This window comes from Muntiacus reevesi, chromosome 7 (genome assembly GCF_963930625.1).
Source record: "Muntiacus reevesi chromosome 7, mMunRee1.1, whole genome shotgun sequence".
Taxonomy (NCBI): domain Eukaryota; kingdom Metazoa; phylum Chordata; class Mammalia; order Artiodactyla; family Cervidae; genus Muntiacus; species Muntiacus reevesi.
The window spans coordinates 27406489-27423417 of record NC_089255.1 but is presented as its reverse complement, the minus strand read 5'-3'; the positions used below and the strand labels follow the sequence as shown (position 1 = coordinate 27423417).

The window sequence follows — 16929 nt, the reverse complement described above, 5'->3', positions numbered from 1 at the left end:
TAAATATGAAATGGTGGTCAGCTCTTCTTTAATCTCTAATGAGGACAGAACAAGAGGGAACAGGCTGAAAAGAGGTTCAGGAGGAGGCCTGTTACAGGCTGTGACAACAGGAGGGAAGATACCAGATCCGCATGATCCATCCACTCCAAGTGAGGACTAATCGGCTGTGACCAAGAGATCTGACCTTGGGAAACTTCAGGGTCTTCCCAGGGCAGCCTGCAAACACTTACTTCCTTTCCTCCCCAGCTAATGATACCATCAATGTGACTGAACTTCATTTTTTTTTAAATAGATATAGATATATATTTATATATAAAATAGTTTCTTACAAAATAAAACCAAACAAATGAAAAATGAAAACCAACTTAAAAAAAAAAAATCAACGACAATAATGAAAAGTCAAGCAGGACAGAGGTGGGCTTGAGGCCCAGGGGTGGCCCCTGGCGCTGCCCTGAGTCTGTGGGCGGGTGCGAGCTGGCGGGGCGGGGGGTCGAGGTGCTCAGTCGCCCTTCTGCTTGGGGGCTTGCACAGTCCCGTTGGCCAGAGCGCTGCTGCTGCCTGGGGGGGAGGCGGGCGGTGTCTGGGAGGGGCGCAGGTAGGTGCTGAAGAGCTTCCCGTGGAGCGGGTGGTGGAGGGAGAAGTCCTGGAACTCACCTGGAGGGGAAAGGAAAGACCTGAGAAGAGGAAGAGGTCCCCGGCTCTCCTCACTGTCTCAAGCCAGAGTATTGTCCCCCACCACCTGGCTGTCTTCTGGCCTCGCCCTGAGGATGTCCTGATCCCCCCGAGCCGGCCACCGGCCCGTGCTGCCGCCCCTGCTGCCCGCACGGGACTGCAGGGGATGACTCACAGAGGGAGAGGCCCCGGCGGGCGCCCGCCCGGCACAGCTCGGCATGCAGGGTCCTGGCGGCGGGGCGCGGCGAGCCGAGCAGCAGGTGCAGGATGGTGCTGAAGCCGTCCCTGTAAAGCAGCCGCCCGGGCCCCTCGGCCTGCTCCTCGGCCTGCTCCTCTGGCTCCTCGGCAAAGAGCTGGGAGGAAAAGGGAGGCAGGTCAAGCCCTTTCCTCGGGACACTGCCCTGCACGTCTGACAGGCTCCTCCTTTTCTGGAATTACAATGGTCATAGCTGCTTCCCTCTACCTGTTCCCAGTGAGGCCCCAGCAGAGACACCGGGACTCTGCGGTTCAGACAGTTTGGCAGTGGGGTGGACACCAAGCCCCTACCAGCCAGAAGCTCCTGGGAACAGCTCACTGTGGGTGAGGGAAGCACAGGCACTCCGGGGCCGACCCCCACAACTTCCTGATACCTCAAAGGCCAGGCGAGTCAGCTCCTCCAGGCTCCTGCCCCCACTCAGAGCTGCCAATGCAAGGGCCACGTCTCGGAAGTCCACCAAACCATCGGCATCCTGGGGGTGGGAGAGAAACCAAGGCAATGTAGGGACCAACCCCGCACCCGCCCTCCTGCTCTGGATCTCGGCTCCCCGCTCTTCTCAGCAGGCACGGGGGTGACCCCTGTCCTGGGTCTGCTTCCCCCGGAACAGTGGGCCCCAAACTCTCCAGGATTCCTGACAGTTCTCTCGGGTCATGGGTTCACTCATATTATACCTCTTCAAGTCACCTGGTGACAACGAAGGGATCTCCCAGGAATGATGGAATCCCTCAGGTATGTTTCAGTTACCATCATTTCTGACATACAATCAGTGCATTTCAGACCCCAAGCTGGAAAAACTGGTTCTCTGCTGACTCTGGCCTATGTGGGAGAACTGGTCCAGCAAACTAATAAAAGGGGGCCACTGGCAAAATTTCTTACCAAGAAAAAAAAAAAAACCTAAGGATGCCTGCTGTGCTGTATCTAGGAGGGACCAGGGCCCCTGGGTTTTGGCTCTGCTCAGCTACAGGCTATGGTAGGAAGCTCCTTTCAGGGACAGTCTGCCCCAGTCTGAGGAATCTGCACATCTGGGTCACTCTCTGTCCCTTCAGAGGATGCTGACAAGCATGGTCTGCATCTTAGATCACAAAGAACTCCTTAGGACCATTGGGGGTTGTCCATAAACATCGTGAATCATCTGAGGTTATTATAATTCAACAGGACAACCTGGCTAAGTCCCAGGAAATATATGGCTCATCAAGATTCTTGAGAAAGTTCAGGAATCCTCCAGAGAAGCTCTGAGACATTTAAAATAAATCTGCCCAAGTATTACAGATACTTCTGGGTCTTAAACTCTCAAAATGTCTAACCTGTCCAGTGTCGTCTCCTCCATATGCCACCTTCCCCATCCACTGCTCACAAGGTCATGTGATCTCCTTGTGATCTCTCACAAGGTCATCTCCAGCATGCCTCAGAAATTTGTGGATCTCACTGACCATTATTTCTCCATCATTCTTTCCCACAATGACTAAAACACTGCTCCTCAATGTATAAAAAAATACATCTCCCAGGGGACCTCAGAAGATGTCTGTCTACCAACAGCTATTACAGCATCCAGCCTCCACTCCAGATTGGCCATCCACACAGCCCCTGGGATACTGTCCTGAAAATTTTGAGCAACCCCGCCCCTTTACCTGCTGGAAGTAGCTAAAGGCACCAGCCACCGTCTGGGAGTCAGAGAGCTGCAGCTGCTTGGCAAACTCTTCCTGACTGATCCTGCGACTCCGGCCTGGCTCTGTCCCAGTGTCTACACAGCCAGGGGACAGCCTACAAGGGAATTGCCGTCGAAGGTGCAGTGCTGACTCAGTTTTCTCCCGGAAACACCACCCACCAGCACCTTGGCCCCAGCCCCAAGAATCCTCCCAGCACAGGTACATCTGGTATTTTTCTAAGAGGTACTCTGACTCACAGTCCCTGGAAAGCCATTCCTACCTTTGCCATTGGGGTTATTACGTATCTTTCTTTTTCCTCCTTCCTTTTACGCCATTATTTTCAAAACATTCTTCTCATCTTCCTACTTTTTTTTTTAGGACCCTTCCTCCTACCCATTTTCCCTTTTCTCTTCCCCATACCCTCATCTCCAAGGTCACTTACCCAGCCTTCCGAAGCACTTTGCCCAGTTCCCAGAGCTGTGGCTCCAAGGCCACCTTCAGCCGGCCCACCACAATCACGGGCAAGCTCTCTACAAACTCACACTCCGTGGCTGGAATGCCCAGGGCCCTAGAGGATGAAGAGCGATGGGATGCAGGGGGAATGAGTTAGAAGATACAACTGATTCTGTTCACACATCACAATCAGTTCATCACTGATTCTAGCCTGCTGACCAGGGAGAGGAGATCAGGCCCCTTTCACTCTCTCATCCCTCACACATCAGCTATCCAACAGCCCTTCCCCTCGACCGCCTGCCTCCCCTGCTACAGTTTTGCTTCGAAACCTCACTCAGCGCTCCTCCCCACTCCTGTGGTTCCTCTGCCCTGTATATCTGCTTTTAGGAAACACCCTGTGGGTCACTTACTGTGCCATAACCCTCTGGACATTGTTGGCATAGAGGGTGGGGTCCCTGCTCTCCTCCGGGCTGGGGCGGTATACAGGTAGGAACTGAAACACACACAGACACAGGCTTCTCATCAGGACTTCAAAGTTAGGGGTGACCACTCCCACCCTCTTTCCCTGAAGATCCCCAGCTCAGCTGATGGCTGCTCTCCTACCCCATCCCGGGAGTCATACCTCCACATCCACGATGCTGCAGGGCTGAGAGGCTGTGAGCCAGAGGACTTTGAGTCTAAGAGAAAAGAGACCTCAGATGCTCACCAATCTCAAACTATGGGTACCCTCCAGCCCAAGGATGGGAGTGGCAAAGTGCTGCCCACTGATATAAAAATCAGCTACTAGCTGTAGTCAGCTGGATGAGTATGTAGCTGGGAGAGAGAAGGGCCAGAAAGGTGGTAGGTGGGATAAGAGACTGCTGCAGGGCCCTGCCAGAGAAAGAAGTATAGGTGAGGGGTTTGAGGAACCACGAGAAGGAGCAAGCCTGGTGCTGTGGATAACCGAGAGAGAAAAGGTTGCAAAGTGAGTCAAAAGGCACCATAACCACAGCAGGAATGATTAGCAGGGATAGCTGAGGGCACTTTCTGATAATATCTCAGGAGATCAGAACAAAACAAAGGGATATGGGCATCCCCTTCTCTAGAGTTCTCTCAGTTCCAGGATGAACAAGGGCGATTCACCTTGTCTGGAGGGTAGAAGACGGGCCATGAGTTCTGGTGGTCCCCACTCCCCACCCTCACCCCCAGGAATACCATTACTCACACTCCAGGGCCCCTCCAAGCCCAGCTGGTAGTGTCCTGTGGGGGAAGCAGAGATGAGAGGAGAAAGGCATTACTTTTCTTCCTTGAACTGACTAATCCTCTCTGAGCAGAGGCCCGAGTGCCGACCCAGCCCCACCTCCACACACATATCTCATGGCAGCACCAGCAGTTTTCACTGACTAGCATGCAGGGTGGACTTGGGCCTCCCTCCCCCAGACGACTTACCAGACTGTTGGGGTAGCGGATGAGGACAGGCTGCACAGGCACCCCCGCGATGAAGGCTCCTAAATCCCATTTCCACCCCCACCCCCAAGGCAGAGGTTAGTGCATGGAGGCAGCTGGAGGGCATGGAGTACAGGGGTCTGGATCAGCTCCACAAGGAAATCTGGCTGTGCTCCATTTCATTTATAATTTCCTCTGACTCCTGGAGACTTTCCAGTGTCAGCTAGGAGGTTCTCTATCTCCCTCCCTCCCTCCCTCAGCCCGCCACTTTTCTTGGGTTATTCCAGAGTCCCTCTCCATATATGGGGCTCCTTTCCTACAGCCCTCCCATCTACTGCTGCTTTATTCACCTGGTTTGAATTTCAGCAGAGCCTTCTTGTTGGAACAGGTACCCTCAGGAAAGAACAGTACCTGGGGGGGTGGGGTGGGGATCAAGGGAACAGAATGAGGTGGGTGGAAAGGGAGAAGAGGCAAGAGAAGCCTCTTCAGGAGCACATAAAATATGAGGAGGTCCTCCGACCTTTGACCCACCTGAGGCCACTTGCCTCCGGAGGTAGCCCGCCTTCGGACCTCTTCCACCACTCTGCGCCGAGAGGCTGGGTCATGCCTGGACACTAGGATGGCTTGGTTGAAGCGAAGAAGGGCTGGGGTAAAGACAGAACACAAGGAGTCACTTGGTTCTTCCCCAGGGGCACTGATACCAGAGCTCCCTGCTCCCTTCTAAGAACGGAGCTCAGAATCTAATAGGCTGCTTCACAAATAGTATTAATTTGCATTTCATTTGCCAGCATCAGTCGATATTGCTTCTAACTTCCCCCTTCTCCACCTGGGACCAGTTCTCTCGAGTCTTTCTTGGCCCAGAGTAGCATCTCTTCCCTTCACTCCTCTTAATCTCTCACCTCCAATGACGGGAACGGAAAGGTTCTCAGCTCGAGACACAACCTTGGGGAGGTCACAGGGCAGCAGAACAATGGGGTCAAAGAAAGTAGAGTGCGGGGCAGCAACCAGGACGGGCGCTTGAAGGCGAGAGGCCCGCTGGCCCCGAACTCGAATCCGGAGGAAACCCAGCAGGAAAAAGAGCAGGCGGCTGAGGCCCAGCACCCCATGGTGGCACACAGTCCTGCAGGGCAAAGCTGGGCATCAGTGGAGGCAGCTATCCTGACCGTCATTCATCCCCAAGTTCAGGCACCCAGGAAAGCAGGTGCCCTTCTTCTGCCCTCTATTACCTGGCCAAGAGCCTAAAGTCTCTCGTTAGTCGGGGACATATCCGCGTGCCTTGTTTAGAGTTAAGGTCCTGGGTACCAGGGTCTGAGCTTGGTTAACTCATCTCACCTACCCACGTTGGGTAGGAGAACTTCAGAACCCTCCCTCATCCTCTTCTCAGAGGGAGCAGAATGGATAGCAGGGAAGAGAAAGGAGAAATTGGGTCTCCGGGGACTGATCGCTCACTTACTTCCTCCATCCGGTAATTGGCTCCTGAAGCTGCTCCTCAGTAAGACCAGCGACTTGCAGCCAGGCAAAGGGCCAGAGGAGAAAGAGGACGATAAAGGCCAGGAGCACTCGGATGGGGGCCAGAAGTGCCCCCAGGAGGCAGAACTGCAGAGGGTGGGAGAGAAGGGCCACTTCAGGGCTGTGAGATGCTCCTTAGAGGCTTCCCTCCCACACAAGGATTGGACCCAGGAGCAGAGGGCCATCACCGCACCCCTGTGGATCAGAAGACGAGTAGTGTGGGAACAGGAGATGGGACTGGAACCCAAGGTGGGACGAAGATACCAATAAGGGGAAGAGGATAAAAGATTAATAGGATCAGGGGCCTCACTTTCATGTCTCTCAGTTGGCCCCCCCCACACCTACAAAATTAAAAGGCTGTTAAGAGGAGTCAAGAATAACCAGTGTCAAAGGGCCCAGCACTGTGTCTGGTGTAGAGTACGCTAGAGACAGATCCTCCTCCCCCAACCCTCTTCCATAAATAGATCCCACGTCCAGCAGAAACCAGGTGCATAGTCCTTTTCACCGTGGGCCTGGGAGGTAGCGGCCGGAGAACAGAGAGAGGTCCACTTTTCAGACCGAGGCCAATCTCTAGTTCTGCCCAGCCGCACGCCCCCAGTTCTAGGAACTGGGGGGAGAAAGAGAGTTCGGCCTTACTCCACATGGCAGGAGTTGCCAGGGTGATTGCAGGGGCTGCCCTGGGGAACGTGCAGGTAAACAATCCGAGCTCCAGGAGCCGACCTCGGGGGAGACGAAGGCAACGGAAACCTTGGACACTCCCTTCTCACACCATCCCGCAGCTCCCCAGGCCCGCGCGGCCCTCCACTTCCTGTAGCCAACCCCCTTCTTTACTTCCCTCCCCGCCCCCACCAGGAGGTGCTGCAGTGCGCGTGGAGGAGAGGGTAGAGCCAAGTGGGGGTGCTGAAAGGGCAGGGGGTGCAGGCTCCGGGCCCAGCAACCTCTTCCAAGTCAGAGCCTCGGAGAAGCACTCAGCACGCCTCTGCCCCCACCCCCGCTCTTCGTAGCCTCCAACTCCCTTCTAGCTCATCTGCATCCGCAGGATGTAATCCGCAGTCTCCAGGGTGCTCCATCTCCCCCACCCCTGGGTCCCCTGCAGTCCTCCAGGCTCACCTAGTCCATTCTCACACACCTTCAGCTTGCCTATCGCCCAAGCCCGCGTCCTCTCCAGGGCTCCTTGACCACCCCCGCCGCCCCCACGTGCGCACCCCGGACTCCCCGCCCGGCCAGCCTCTCACCCACCTCCTTCCTGGATCTCCATCCCCATCTGCGTCAAGGCTCTAAAAGGCCTCCTTTTTCTATCCACCCGAGTCCTCCGGGCGCCCCCCGCCCACACCTTACCTTAACCCTCTGGAGGCGGGAGAGATGTAACTCGTGCACGAAAGGGTTGGGGGGCGCTGGGGGTCCGGGGGTAGGGTCGAGGGGGACCCAGTCCCCCGGACTTCCCTGGCTCATAGCGGCGGGAGAAGATGGGGGGGCGGGCGCCCCGGCCCGGCCCCGGCCCAGCCCCGGGCCCCTCTTTGCAGAGCAGCGGCTGCGCCTGCAGCGGCGGTGGCGCTCTGGCCGCGGCCCCGCCTGGTGCGGGGCGCCGAGGGGCGGGGAGCAGGCGGCGCGGCCGGGCCCGCGTTGTCAGGGAGCCGGCCGAGGGGCGGGGCTTCCAGCGCCCGGGTGCCCCTGCTCCTCCGCGACCGCAGCCGCGTCCGCAGCCCCTCGGGCCATTGTTACGAGGTTGCGGGTTGCGGGAGCGCGATGTCCGCCTGCTGGTTGCCCCCTGGCCTGGCCATCTGGGAGTTAGCTCTGGGAAAACTCGGCCTCCGCCTCCCCGCAGGCCTCCGGCTCGGAGCCGGTTTAGGGCCGCGGGGAGCGAGCGAAGCGGAGAACGCCCTACGACCCCGCCCGGGCGTGGAGGTCACCCTGCAAGCGCAGATAGGGTGGGGCCCTCCGGCGGGTGAGCGCGGAAGGGTGGGCGCGCAGTGCGCGGGGGCCCGCAGCTCCCGTGCGACGCGGGCCCGAGCTGTCCCTGCGGGCTCCCAGGCCCCATCCATCTCTCGGAGGCCGACCACCTTTCCTTCCTGCTCGTGTCGACGCCATCGCGCGTGAACTTGAGCGCTCGCGCCCTCTGGCGGCCGCCTTATGTCTCACAGCTCGGCGTCCGCGTACTATCTGCGTTAGGCAGGGCTGCTGTCGGTTGTAAGGACTCCTTGAGCCATGCAGACCCGGGTCACAAACTCATAAGAGCCCAGCTAGACCTGGCTAGGGACGGGCAGTGAGAACCTGGAAAGCTGGGATACGTGTCTCTTTTTCCTGTCTTTCTATTTCTCTTTCTTCTCTCTAATGCTTGAGAGGACAAAGGAATACCCTTCATCCCCAAACTCCAAACTATCTTGTTCAGTTCAGTCGCCCAGTCGTGTCCGACTCTTTGCGACTCCATGAATCGCAGCACGCCAGGCCTCCCTGTCCATCACCAACTCCCGGAGTCCACCCAAACCCATGTCCATCGAGTTGGTGATGCCATCCAGCCATCTCATCCTCTGTCGTCCCCTTCTCCTCCTGCCCCCAATCCCTCCCAGCATCAGGGTCTTTTCCAATGACTAAACTCTTCGCATGAGGTGGGCCAGGTATTGGAGTTTTAGCTTCAGCATCAATCCTTCCAATGAACACCCAGGCCTGAAACCTTTAGGATGGACTGATTGGATCTCCTTGCAGTCCACGGGACTCTCAAGAGTCTTCTCCAACACCATAATTCAAAACATCAATTTTTTGGTGCTCAGTTTTCTTCACAGTCCAACTCACATCCATACATGACCACTGGAAAAACCATAGCCTTGACTAGATGGACCTTTGTTGGCAAAGTAGTGTCTCTGCTTTTCAATATGCTATCTAGGTTGGTCATAACTTTCCTTCCAAGGAGTAAGCATCTTTTAATTTTATGGCTGCAATCACCACCTGCAGTGATTTTGGAGCCCCCCAAAATAAAGTCTGATACTGTTTCCACTGTTTCCCCATTTATTTGCCATGAAGTGATGGCATCAGATGCCATGAGCTTAGTTTTCTGAATGTTGAGCTTTAAGCTAACTTTTTCACTCTCCTCTTTCACTTTCATCAAGAGGCTTTTTAGTTCCTCTTCACTTTCTGCCATAAGGATGGTGTCCTCTGCATATCTGAAGTTATTGATATTTCTCCCGACGATCTTGATTCCAACTTGTGCTTCTTCCAGCCCAGCGTTTCTCATGATGTACTGTGCATATAAGTTAAATAAGCAGGGTGACAATATACAGCCTTAACATACTCCTTTTTTCCTGGAAAACTCATAAACCGTTGTCATCAGGTTGTGGTGAGATTAGGGAATTGGGTAGACTTTGGGATCCACACCCAGTGACACAATCAGAAAGATAATTCCTGGGACAGAAAGGAAATAAAAGCCTCATTGCTTTTGGAAAGAATTTGCCTTCAGTTCACCCTGCTTTAGGGCCCTCTTTGTCAGTCACCATTTCTTGAGGGTAATGGAAACAATGGCAGGTCAATGGGCTACTGGGTCATTGAGTAGTATTAATCCTTTACTGGAAAGGAGACCAGGCAAAAGTCAGGAGTCATTTCTAGCTAGACCCCCTTCCCTCCCTTCTTGCCCCATAATTTACCCACTTACATTCCTGCCTCTGTCCTTATGTCAACTACAAACTGGCGCTTGCCAACGGTATTAGCCACCTGCCTTTGTCGATATTAAATCCTGTGCTGCTGTAGCAGCTGACCTTCAGCACACCCTGAATGGAGTTAAGGGTGGAAAGTGAGGCAGTGTGTGCTCCAGAGAAACTGGTGGAACAGGTTTTTAGGTAGGTAGATATTTTCAGAAATTTATTTTATGATCCCAATCCTTGCATCTTGTCATATCTAGAAAAGCACTAAATCCTTCATAGTGACATCAGCTCCTAGCAGAAAACCTTCTGTAAGTTAAGTGCTTGATTGCATTGAACTCCCCTTTCACCAGAATCACATACAATGACCTCCTCCTGCTGCCTCTCTGGAGCAGTTTCTCAGAGCTATCTGAGGTGCTGTCTCCTGGGCTGCAGTCCTGATTCTTCCTCAAGTAAAACTTAACTCTCAGTTCTCATGTTGTGCATGTTTTTGAGTCGCCACTTAGGAGAGCAGCCAGCATTCTCAGAGAAATAAAAGGATATCCTAGGCAATATTTATTTCTTACATATATTTAGAGATGATTCCATATCTCTTTAATTTTAGCAATTTACTTTTTCACCTTTTTTGAGATATTAATGCCATATATGTAAGTTTAAAGTGTACAATGTGATTATTAGATACAGATATACATTTTACCTTTTATTTAAGGGAAACCAGGTTCTGTGTGTCTTGGTTTTTCTAAAGTAGTTTCAATATTTTTATAATTTCATTTTTTTCAATTAAGGCAATTCATTAAAAGCATAGTTGCACTTAAGTTGGAGAAGGCAATGGCAACCAACTCCAGTACTCTTGCCTAGGAAGTCCCATGGATGGAGGGCCCTGGTAGGCTGCAGCCCATGAGGTCGCTAAGAGTCGGACACGACTGAGCAACTTCCCTTTCACTTTTCACTTTAATGCATTGTAGAAGGAAATGGCAACCCACTCCAGTGTTCTTGCCTGGAGAATCCCAGGGACAAGGGAGCCTGGTGGGCTGCCATCTATGGGGTCGCACAGAGTTGGACACGACTGAAGCGGCTTAGCAGCAGCAGCAGCAGCAGCACATAAGTTGCTTTTTATGCTTCTAATATTTTCAGTTTAGTTCAGTTGCTCAGCACTGAGCATGCCAGGCTTCCCTGTCCTTCACCATCTTCTGGAGCTTGCGCAAACTCAACTCCATCTAGTCGGTGATGCTATCCAACCATTGCGTCCTCTGTCATCCTCGTTTTCTCCTGCATCAGGGTCTTTTCCAATGAGTCAGTTCTTCATATCAGGTGGCCAAAGTATTGGAGCTTCAGCTTCAGCATCAGTCCTTCCAGTGTATATTCAGGACTGATTTCCTTTAGGATTGACTGGTTGGATCTCCTTACAGTCCAAGGGACTTTTAAGAGTCTTCTCCAACATCACAGTTTGAAAGCATCAATTCTTGGGCACTTAGCCTTCTTAATGGTCCAACTCTCACATCCATACATGACTACTGGAAAAACCATAGCATTGACTAGATGGACCTTTGTTGGCAAAGAAATGTCTCTGCTTTTTAATATGCTGTCTAGGTTTGTCATAGCTTTTCTTCCATGGAGCAAGTGTCTTTTAATTTCATGGCTGCAGTCACCATCTGCAGTGATTTTGGAGCCCAAGAAAATAAAATCTGTCACTGTTTCCCCATCTATTTGCCGTGAAATGATGGGACCAGATGCCCTGATTTTCACTCTTTGAATGTTAGGTATTAAGCTGATTTTTTCACTCACCTCTTTCACCTTCATTAAAAGGTTCTTTAGTTCCTCTTTGCTTTCTGCCATAAGGGTGGTGTCATCTGCATATCTGAGCTTATTGGTATTTCTCCTGGCAATCTTGATTCCAGTCTGTGCTTCATCCAACCTGGCATTTCACGTGATGTACTCTGTGAAACTCTAGAAGTTTTACCCTTCTGTAACTCTAGAAGTTAAATAAGCAAGGTGACAATATACATGCTTAATGTGTTCCTTTCCCAATTTGGAACCAGTCCATTGTTTTATGTCTGGTTCTAACTGCTGCTTCTTGTCCTGCATACAGGTTTCTTAGGAGGCAGGTAAGGTGGTCTGGTATTTCCATCTCTTAAAGAATTTTCCACAGTTTGTTGTGATCCACACAAAGGCTTTAGTGTAGTCAATGAAGCAAAAGTAGATGTTTTTCTGGAACTCTCTTGCTTTTTTTATGACCCAGTGGATGTTGGCAATTTCATCTCTGGTTCCTTTGCATTTTCTAAAGTGAAGTGAAGTCGCTCAGTTGTGTCTGACTCTTTGCGATCCCATGGATTGTAGCCTACCAGGCTTCTTTGTCCATGGGATTTTCCAGACAAGTGTACTGAAGTGGGTTGCCATTTCCTTCTCCATGCCTTTTCTAAACCCAGCTTGAATATCTTGAAGTTCCTGGCTCACGCATTGTTGAAGCCTAGCTTGGAGAATTTTGAGCATTACTTTGCTAGCATGTGAGACGAGTGCAATTGTGCAATAGTCTGAGCATGCTCTGGCATTGCCTTTCTTTGGGATTAGAGTGAAAACTGACCTTTTCCAATCCTGTGACTGCTGAGTTTTCCAAATTTGCTGGCATATTGAGTGCAGCACTTTAACGGCATCATCTTTTAGGATTTGAAATAACTCAGCTGGAATTCCATCGCCTCCACTAGCTTTGTTTGTAATACTGCTTCCTAAGGACCACTTGACTTTGCACTCCAGGATGTCTGGCTCTAGATAAGTGATCACATTATTGTGGTTATTTGGTCATTAAGATCTCTTTTGTGTAGTTCTTCTGTGTATTCTTGCCACCTCTTCTCAGTATCTTGTGCTTCTTTCAGGTCCATGCCTTTTCTGTCCTTTATTGTGCCCTTCTTTTCATGAAATGTTCCCTTGGTGAAGATCAAAGTCTATTCACTCGTCTGGCACCTTGGACCCATTTGAGTCTGATCAGTTTCTGTTGTGTCCTCGGGCTATGTCATTCTTTCAAACAGTGTGCCTTGCCTCCTTCCCTCCTGTTTCAGCTTGACTGGGGAAGGATCTGCATCTAACCCCCTTCAGTTGGTGGCAGAATTAATTTTCCTGAGGCTGTAGAATTCATGGCAGTTTGATTCTTATAGCCAGTGCCAGAGAGAGAGAGAATCTCTGACCTCCAGGCTCTCTTTTACGTTAGACCACCCAGGACAATACTGCCTTTGATTAACTCAAAATAACTAATTAGGGATTGTGGTCCTTAACTACATCTGCAAAATCCATTCACTTTTTCGTTATGATGTAACACAATCACGTGAATGATAGCTCATCACCTTTGCCGTATTCTGCTGTTAGAATTAAGTCAGGACATGCGCAGTCAGGAGGAAGGGATCATAAGGCCACCCTAGTGTGCTTACTATAGACACTAAGTGATTTTGAGTTCATTGCGAAACATACTGGCTATCCAGTATGGAGAAATATACTTATTTTTCCTATAAAAGTAAAATTTTTCTCTCATTCAGAATTTATTGTTTAACTATCTCACACTCACAATTATTGTTCTGTCACTAAGTCATGTAGAGCTCTCTGCAACCCCATGGACCGCAGCATGCCAGGCTTCCCTGTCCTTCACTAGATCACAATCACAATTACATGAGCTATACTGAAATGCAGATGTAAACAAAAGCTCTTAGAGCATAACAAAAACAACATTAAGTAGAGTGAGTTCTAGAGCTATTTCAAGAGCGAATTCCCTAAAGAAGGTTATTTGAGTTAGATCTTGATATATAAGTAGTGGTTTGTAAAGAAGTTGGGAAAGAACAGGTCAGACAGAAAAGGAGCACTTACTTTGGGACAGGAGAGAGTTAATGAGGGTTTGAACACACCCACGTGGTCAGACAGCTGGGAGATTGGGGGCAGAGGTGGAGACTGAAAGGTAGTGTGCAAAACTGTTAAAGCAGTCTAAATGATTTGTGTTTGTTCTTACCTCTAGTATAAAGAGTAAGCTTTAGTCAAATAAGGACACAACAGCTTTCAGTGGAAGTTCTATCAGTTAAGTTCAAGTGCTCAGTTGTGTCCAACTCTTTGCAACCCCATGAATTGCAGCATGCCAGACTTCAGAAGTTCTATAGACATCTACATAGCAATACATATAATCACACATTTCGTGTGACTGTAACCTCACTGTAAATGGACCATGATCTCAGACTTCCAGCCTCCAGAACTGTGAGAACATACCTTTCTGTTTCTTAAGCCATCCTTGTTATTTTGTTCTGGTGCCTGAACTAAGACACCCTTATCATATTGTTTATCACAAATCTGCTATTTAAATCTGAGACTATGTCCTACCACACGGGCTGGAGACAAGAAGGGTGCTTGAAGTAATCTGAGATGATTCTGCACCTTTGCAAACTTACTTTCTAAACAAATGAGAGTTGGTAATTGTGTAACTGGGAGTTTTTTAAGTTAAATTCCATGTAGAATATGGTGTTCATCAAAGGATAAATAATAAAAATGTCCAACTTGTGGTTTAAATAAATATTTTTAAAACTCAAAAGTAACCTTAGCAATTGTTTAAAACTTGGACCCATAGGGTGTTTTTTTTGGAGGAGTATTTTATCTTTGACATTGTTCAGAATTGCTGGAGCATAGTGATAATAAACTACTGAGTAATTTTTGGCTGGTTTTATTATTGTTTTTAAATTTTCTACAGACAATGCATACTCTTGTTGCCTACACGTGGGGCTGACCCTGTCTAGCAACCTGCTCTTGGTTCCCTACTGACTCCGTGATCTCTTAGGTGCTTGTTTCACAGATTAAGAACGACTGGTCTAGCTTGGGAGACTTGTAATATTTGGGGTTGACATGACTTAAACATATTCATTGAGGCATCAGCCAAATCCAGGTGGGACTGTCTAGTAGACCTTTAATAATGTGAATCTGGGGCTCAGAGATGGAGATAAAGATTTTGGAGTAGTCTATGCATCTAGTAGAGAAATCAAAATTAGAAGTGTGGGATCAGATGTATTTCTATTGCTTCAGAGGTGCCTTAAATCAAGAAAGAATTTTTCTGATCATTATCTTTTCTGTTTTCAATCTAGTAAAATAAATATTTATTAAGCTACACCTATGGATGGTGCAGTGGTAGAATTCACCTGCCAATGTAGGAGATGCAAGAGACTGGTTTGATCCCTGGGTCAGGAAGATCCCCTGGAGTAGGAAGTGGCAACCCACTCCAGTATTCTTGCCTGGAAAATTCCATGGGATGAGGAGCCTGGAGGGCTACAATCCATGGGGTTGCAGAGAGTCAGACACGACTGAGCCAGTGAGGACACACATGCATCTATCAGACACCATGCTATCTATCTGTCTATACCTGGGTGTGTTGGACACAGGCTCTATTGTGATTGTGGAACTTGAATTCCAGCTTCCCAGTTCTGTCTTATTCTTCAGTCAGGCTTTATATTGAACCATTTTACACAATCTCAATAAGCAAGAAGTTCATTTAATACAAAGGCAGATTCTTTTTTTAAGGTAGCTAACAGGTGGGACTCCTTGATAGGGACAGCACAGTTCTGATGTCTTCATTTTAGGTTCACACAGAATGTCCTTGGAGTGATTAGAGCCTGGAATAAAGAGTCACAGTTAAACTTAAACATATTCAAGAATATTCAAGATAGGTTTGAGATGAGAAAAAAAGTTTCAAAAGGGGAGCTTACTGCTTAAGGGCACATGTGAGCAAGGGAAAAGAGGTGATTCCATCTCTGTGGTCCTGAGTGTACCATAGTGCTGAGTGTACCTATGTTTAATAAATGTTTTCTGGTGTTTGACAGTCTCAAATTTTTAATAAATCAATAATTGATGCAGATCTCAGACGTGTCCTGTTCCTCCATGAGTCACTTAAATCCAGGGACCTGGAATAATGGCCATCAATCACTATAGCTGAGTGACTATGCTGAGATCTGCATTCACGGTGAGCTTTAGAGAATGCTAGGCCACTACACAGAAGAATATCTTTGGCATTTATGCAGATACCATTGCCATCTGACACCTTGGTGTTATATTTGCATTAATCCTTCCTGAAAATAATGGTATAAATTTGAGTTGCTAGAGTGAGACTGGTTCAGAATAAAGTAAACAGTCTTAAATTTGGCATCACCCAATAGTTACTGCTGTCTGGTCACTCCCTTGCTTGAGGCACATACCTTCACTCTTCCTCATGTCCCCCTGTCTAGTGTGAGCTGCTCCTGCAGCCACTCCCTTCTATTAATACCATCCTAAGCTTGCCAGTTTTCTGGTGATAATCAAAAAGTTCTCTTTCCTGCCTTCTTTTTCACTTAGAAATGCCATTTAAATTTTGATGAAATATCTAAGAACTAGCAATGATTAACGGGAGAGGATTAGGTTAGGTACTGTATGAGGCGGTTGTGGAATGTGTGAAGAGGCAAAGCAAAGCTTGCATTCAACATTATCATATCCATTAGGCCTAGCACAGTGTCTGATGGAAAATACTTCGTAATTATTACTGTTGGCTAAATGCATAGTAGTATTTATTGCTATCTCATGCCAGAGTTTGAAAAATTCTCTTGTTGGCTTACAATCAGAAGACATAAAATAGAATATAAATGATCAAAGAATTAGAGGCATAGGAATCAAGATGGCAGAATAGGAGGACATGGATTTCACCTTCCATCACAAACACATAAAAAATCCATCTGTATGTGGAATAGTTCTCACTGAAAACTACCTGGGACTAGCAGAAAGTTTGCTTGCTGCTTGCTTCCATAGCAGAGGGGGGGAATTCCTTGGTGGTCCAGTGCTTAGGACTTTCTGTTTTCACTGCTGAGGTCTGGGTTCAATCTTTGATCGGGAAACTAAGACCCACAAGCCACACGATGCAGCCAAAACAAAAATAAACAAAACCAACAGAGCAGGGTGGAAAAGGCAGATCAAAAACCATGTGGCTGGCCGACTGGTTTCCATGACCACCCTGGCACGTTCTGCAACCTGAACCAAGTGAATGCTCCAGCACCGTTCGCCTTGCGTTGCGGCTCCACACTGGAGTGACGGTTCCCATAACCGAGCAAAAACCCTGGCCAGGAGGTGCTGCGGTGGCTTAGATCCTAAGCAGAGTCTGAACAGGGAGGGGCAGCCACTGCTGGTGACTGTAGGCGGCCCATCAGAAGCAGACCACGTCCCTGATGGCGGCTAGACCCCCATACTCCATGCCCCACTCTCCATGAATACCCACACTGGCCCCTCTTACTCCAACACTGCTCCGCTCTGAGGCTGAGGGGGCTGTTGTTGGGAGGAAGCAGAACATACACTTACAGAAAAC

At 49.4% G+C, this 16929-nt stretch overlaps 1 protein-coding gene across 3 annotated transcripts; it reads right to left on the bottom strand.

The window, feature by feature from the left end:
• Window positions 1-288: 288 nt before the first annotated feature.
• Window positions 289-8030, bottom strand: LPCAT4 (lysophosphatidylcholine acyltransferase 4). 3 transcript variants are annotated; one of them, XM_065941312.1, is made up of 14 exons: window positions 7300-8030; window positions 5906-6048; window positions 5352-5572; window positions 4984-5096; window positions 4803-4863; window positions 4456-4514; window positions 4232-4266; window positions 3650-3704; window positions 3438-3520; window positions 3017-3142; window positions 2557-2689; window positions 1302-1400; window positions 848-1013; window positions 289-654 (listed from the first exon to the last, which is right to left on the bottom strand). In XM_065941312.1, exons 1-14 carry the CDS (start codon window positions 7411-7413, stop codon window positions 500-502), a joined length of 1563 nt encoding a protein of 520 aa, XP_065797384.1. In that variant the 5' UTR covers window positions 7414-8030; the 3' UTR covers window positions 289-499. The 3 variants fall into 3 exon arrangements, with proteins under 3 accessions (XP_065797384.1, XP_065797383.1, XP_065797385.1); XM_065941311.1 differs by having other exon boundaries at window positions 290-654; window positions 848-1025; XM_065941313.1 differs by lacking the exon at window positions 7300-8030 and adding an exon at window positions 6272-6728 and having other exon boundaries at window positions 291-654; window positions 848-1025.
• Between the last annotated feature and the right edge of the window lie 8899 nt (window positions 8031-16929).

Excerpts from the sequence above, each read along its gene's own strand:
- LPCAT4 (XM_065941311.1), bottom strand. The coding sequence starts at position 7,413 with ATGAGCCAGGGAAGTCCGGGGGACTGGGTCCCCCTCGACCCTACCCCC. Across the intron at positions 4,267-4,455 it reads TCCGCTACCCCAACAGTCTG|GACACTACCAGCTGGGCTTG; the intron begins GTAAGTCGTCTG and ends CTTCCCCCACAG. Across the intron at positions 3,705-4,231 it reads GCTTGGAGGGGCCCTGGAGT|ACTCAAAGTCCTCTGGCTCA; the intron begins GTGAGTAATGGT and ends CTTTTCTCTTAG.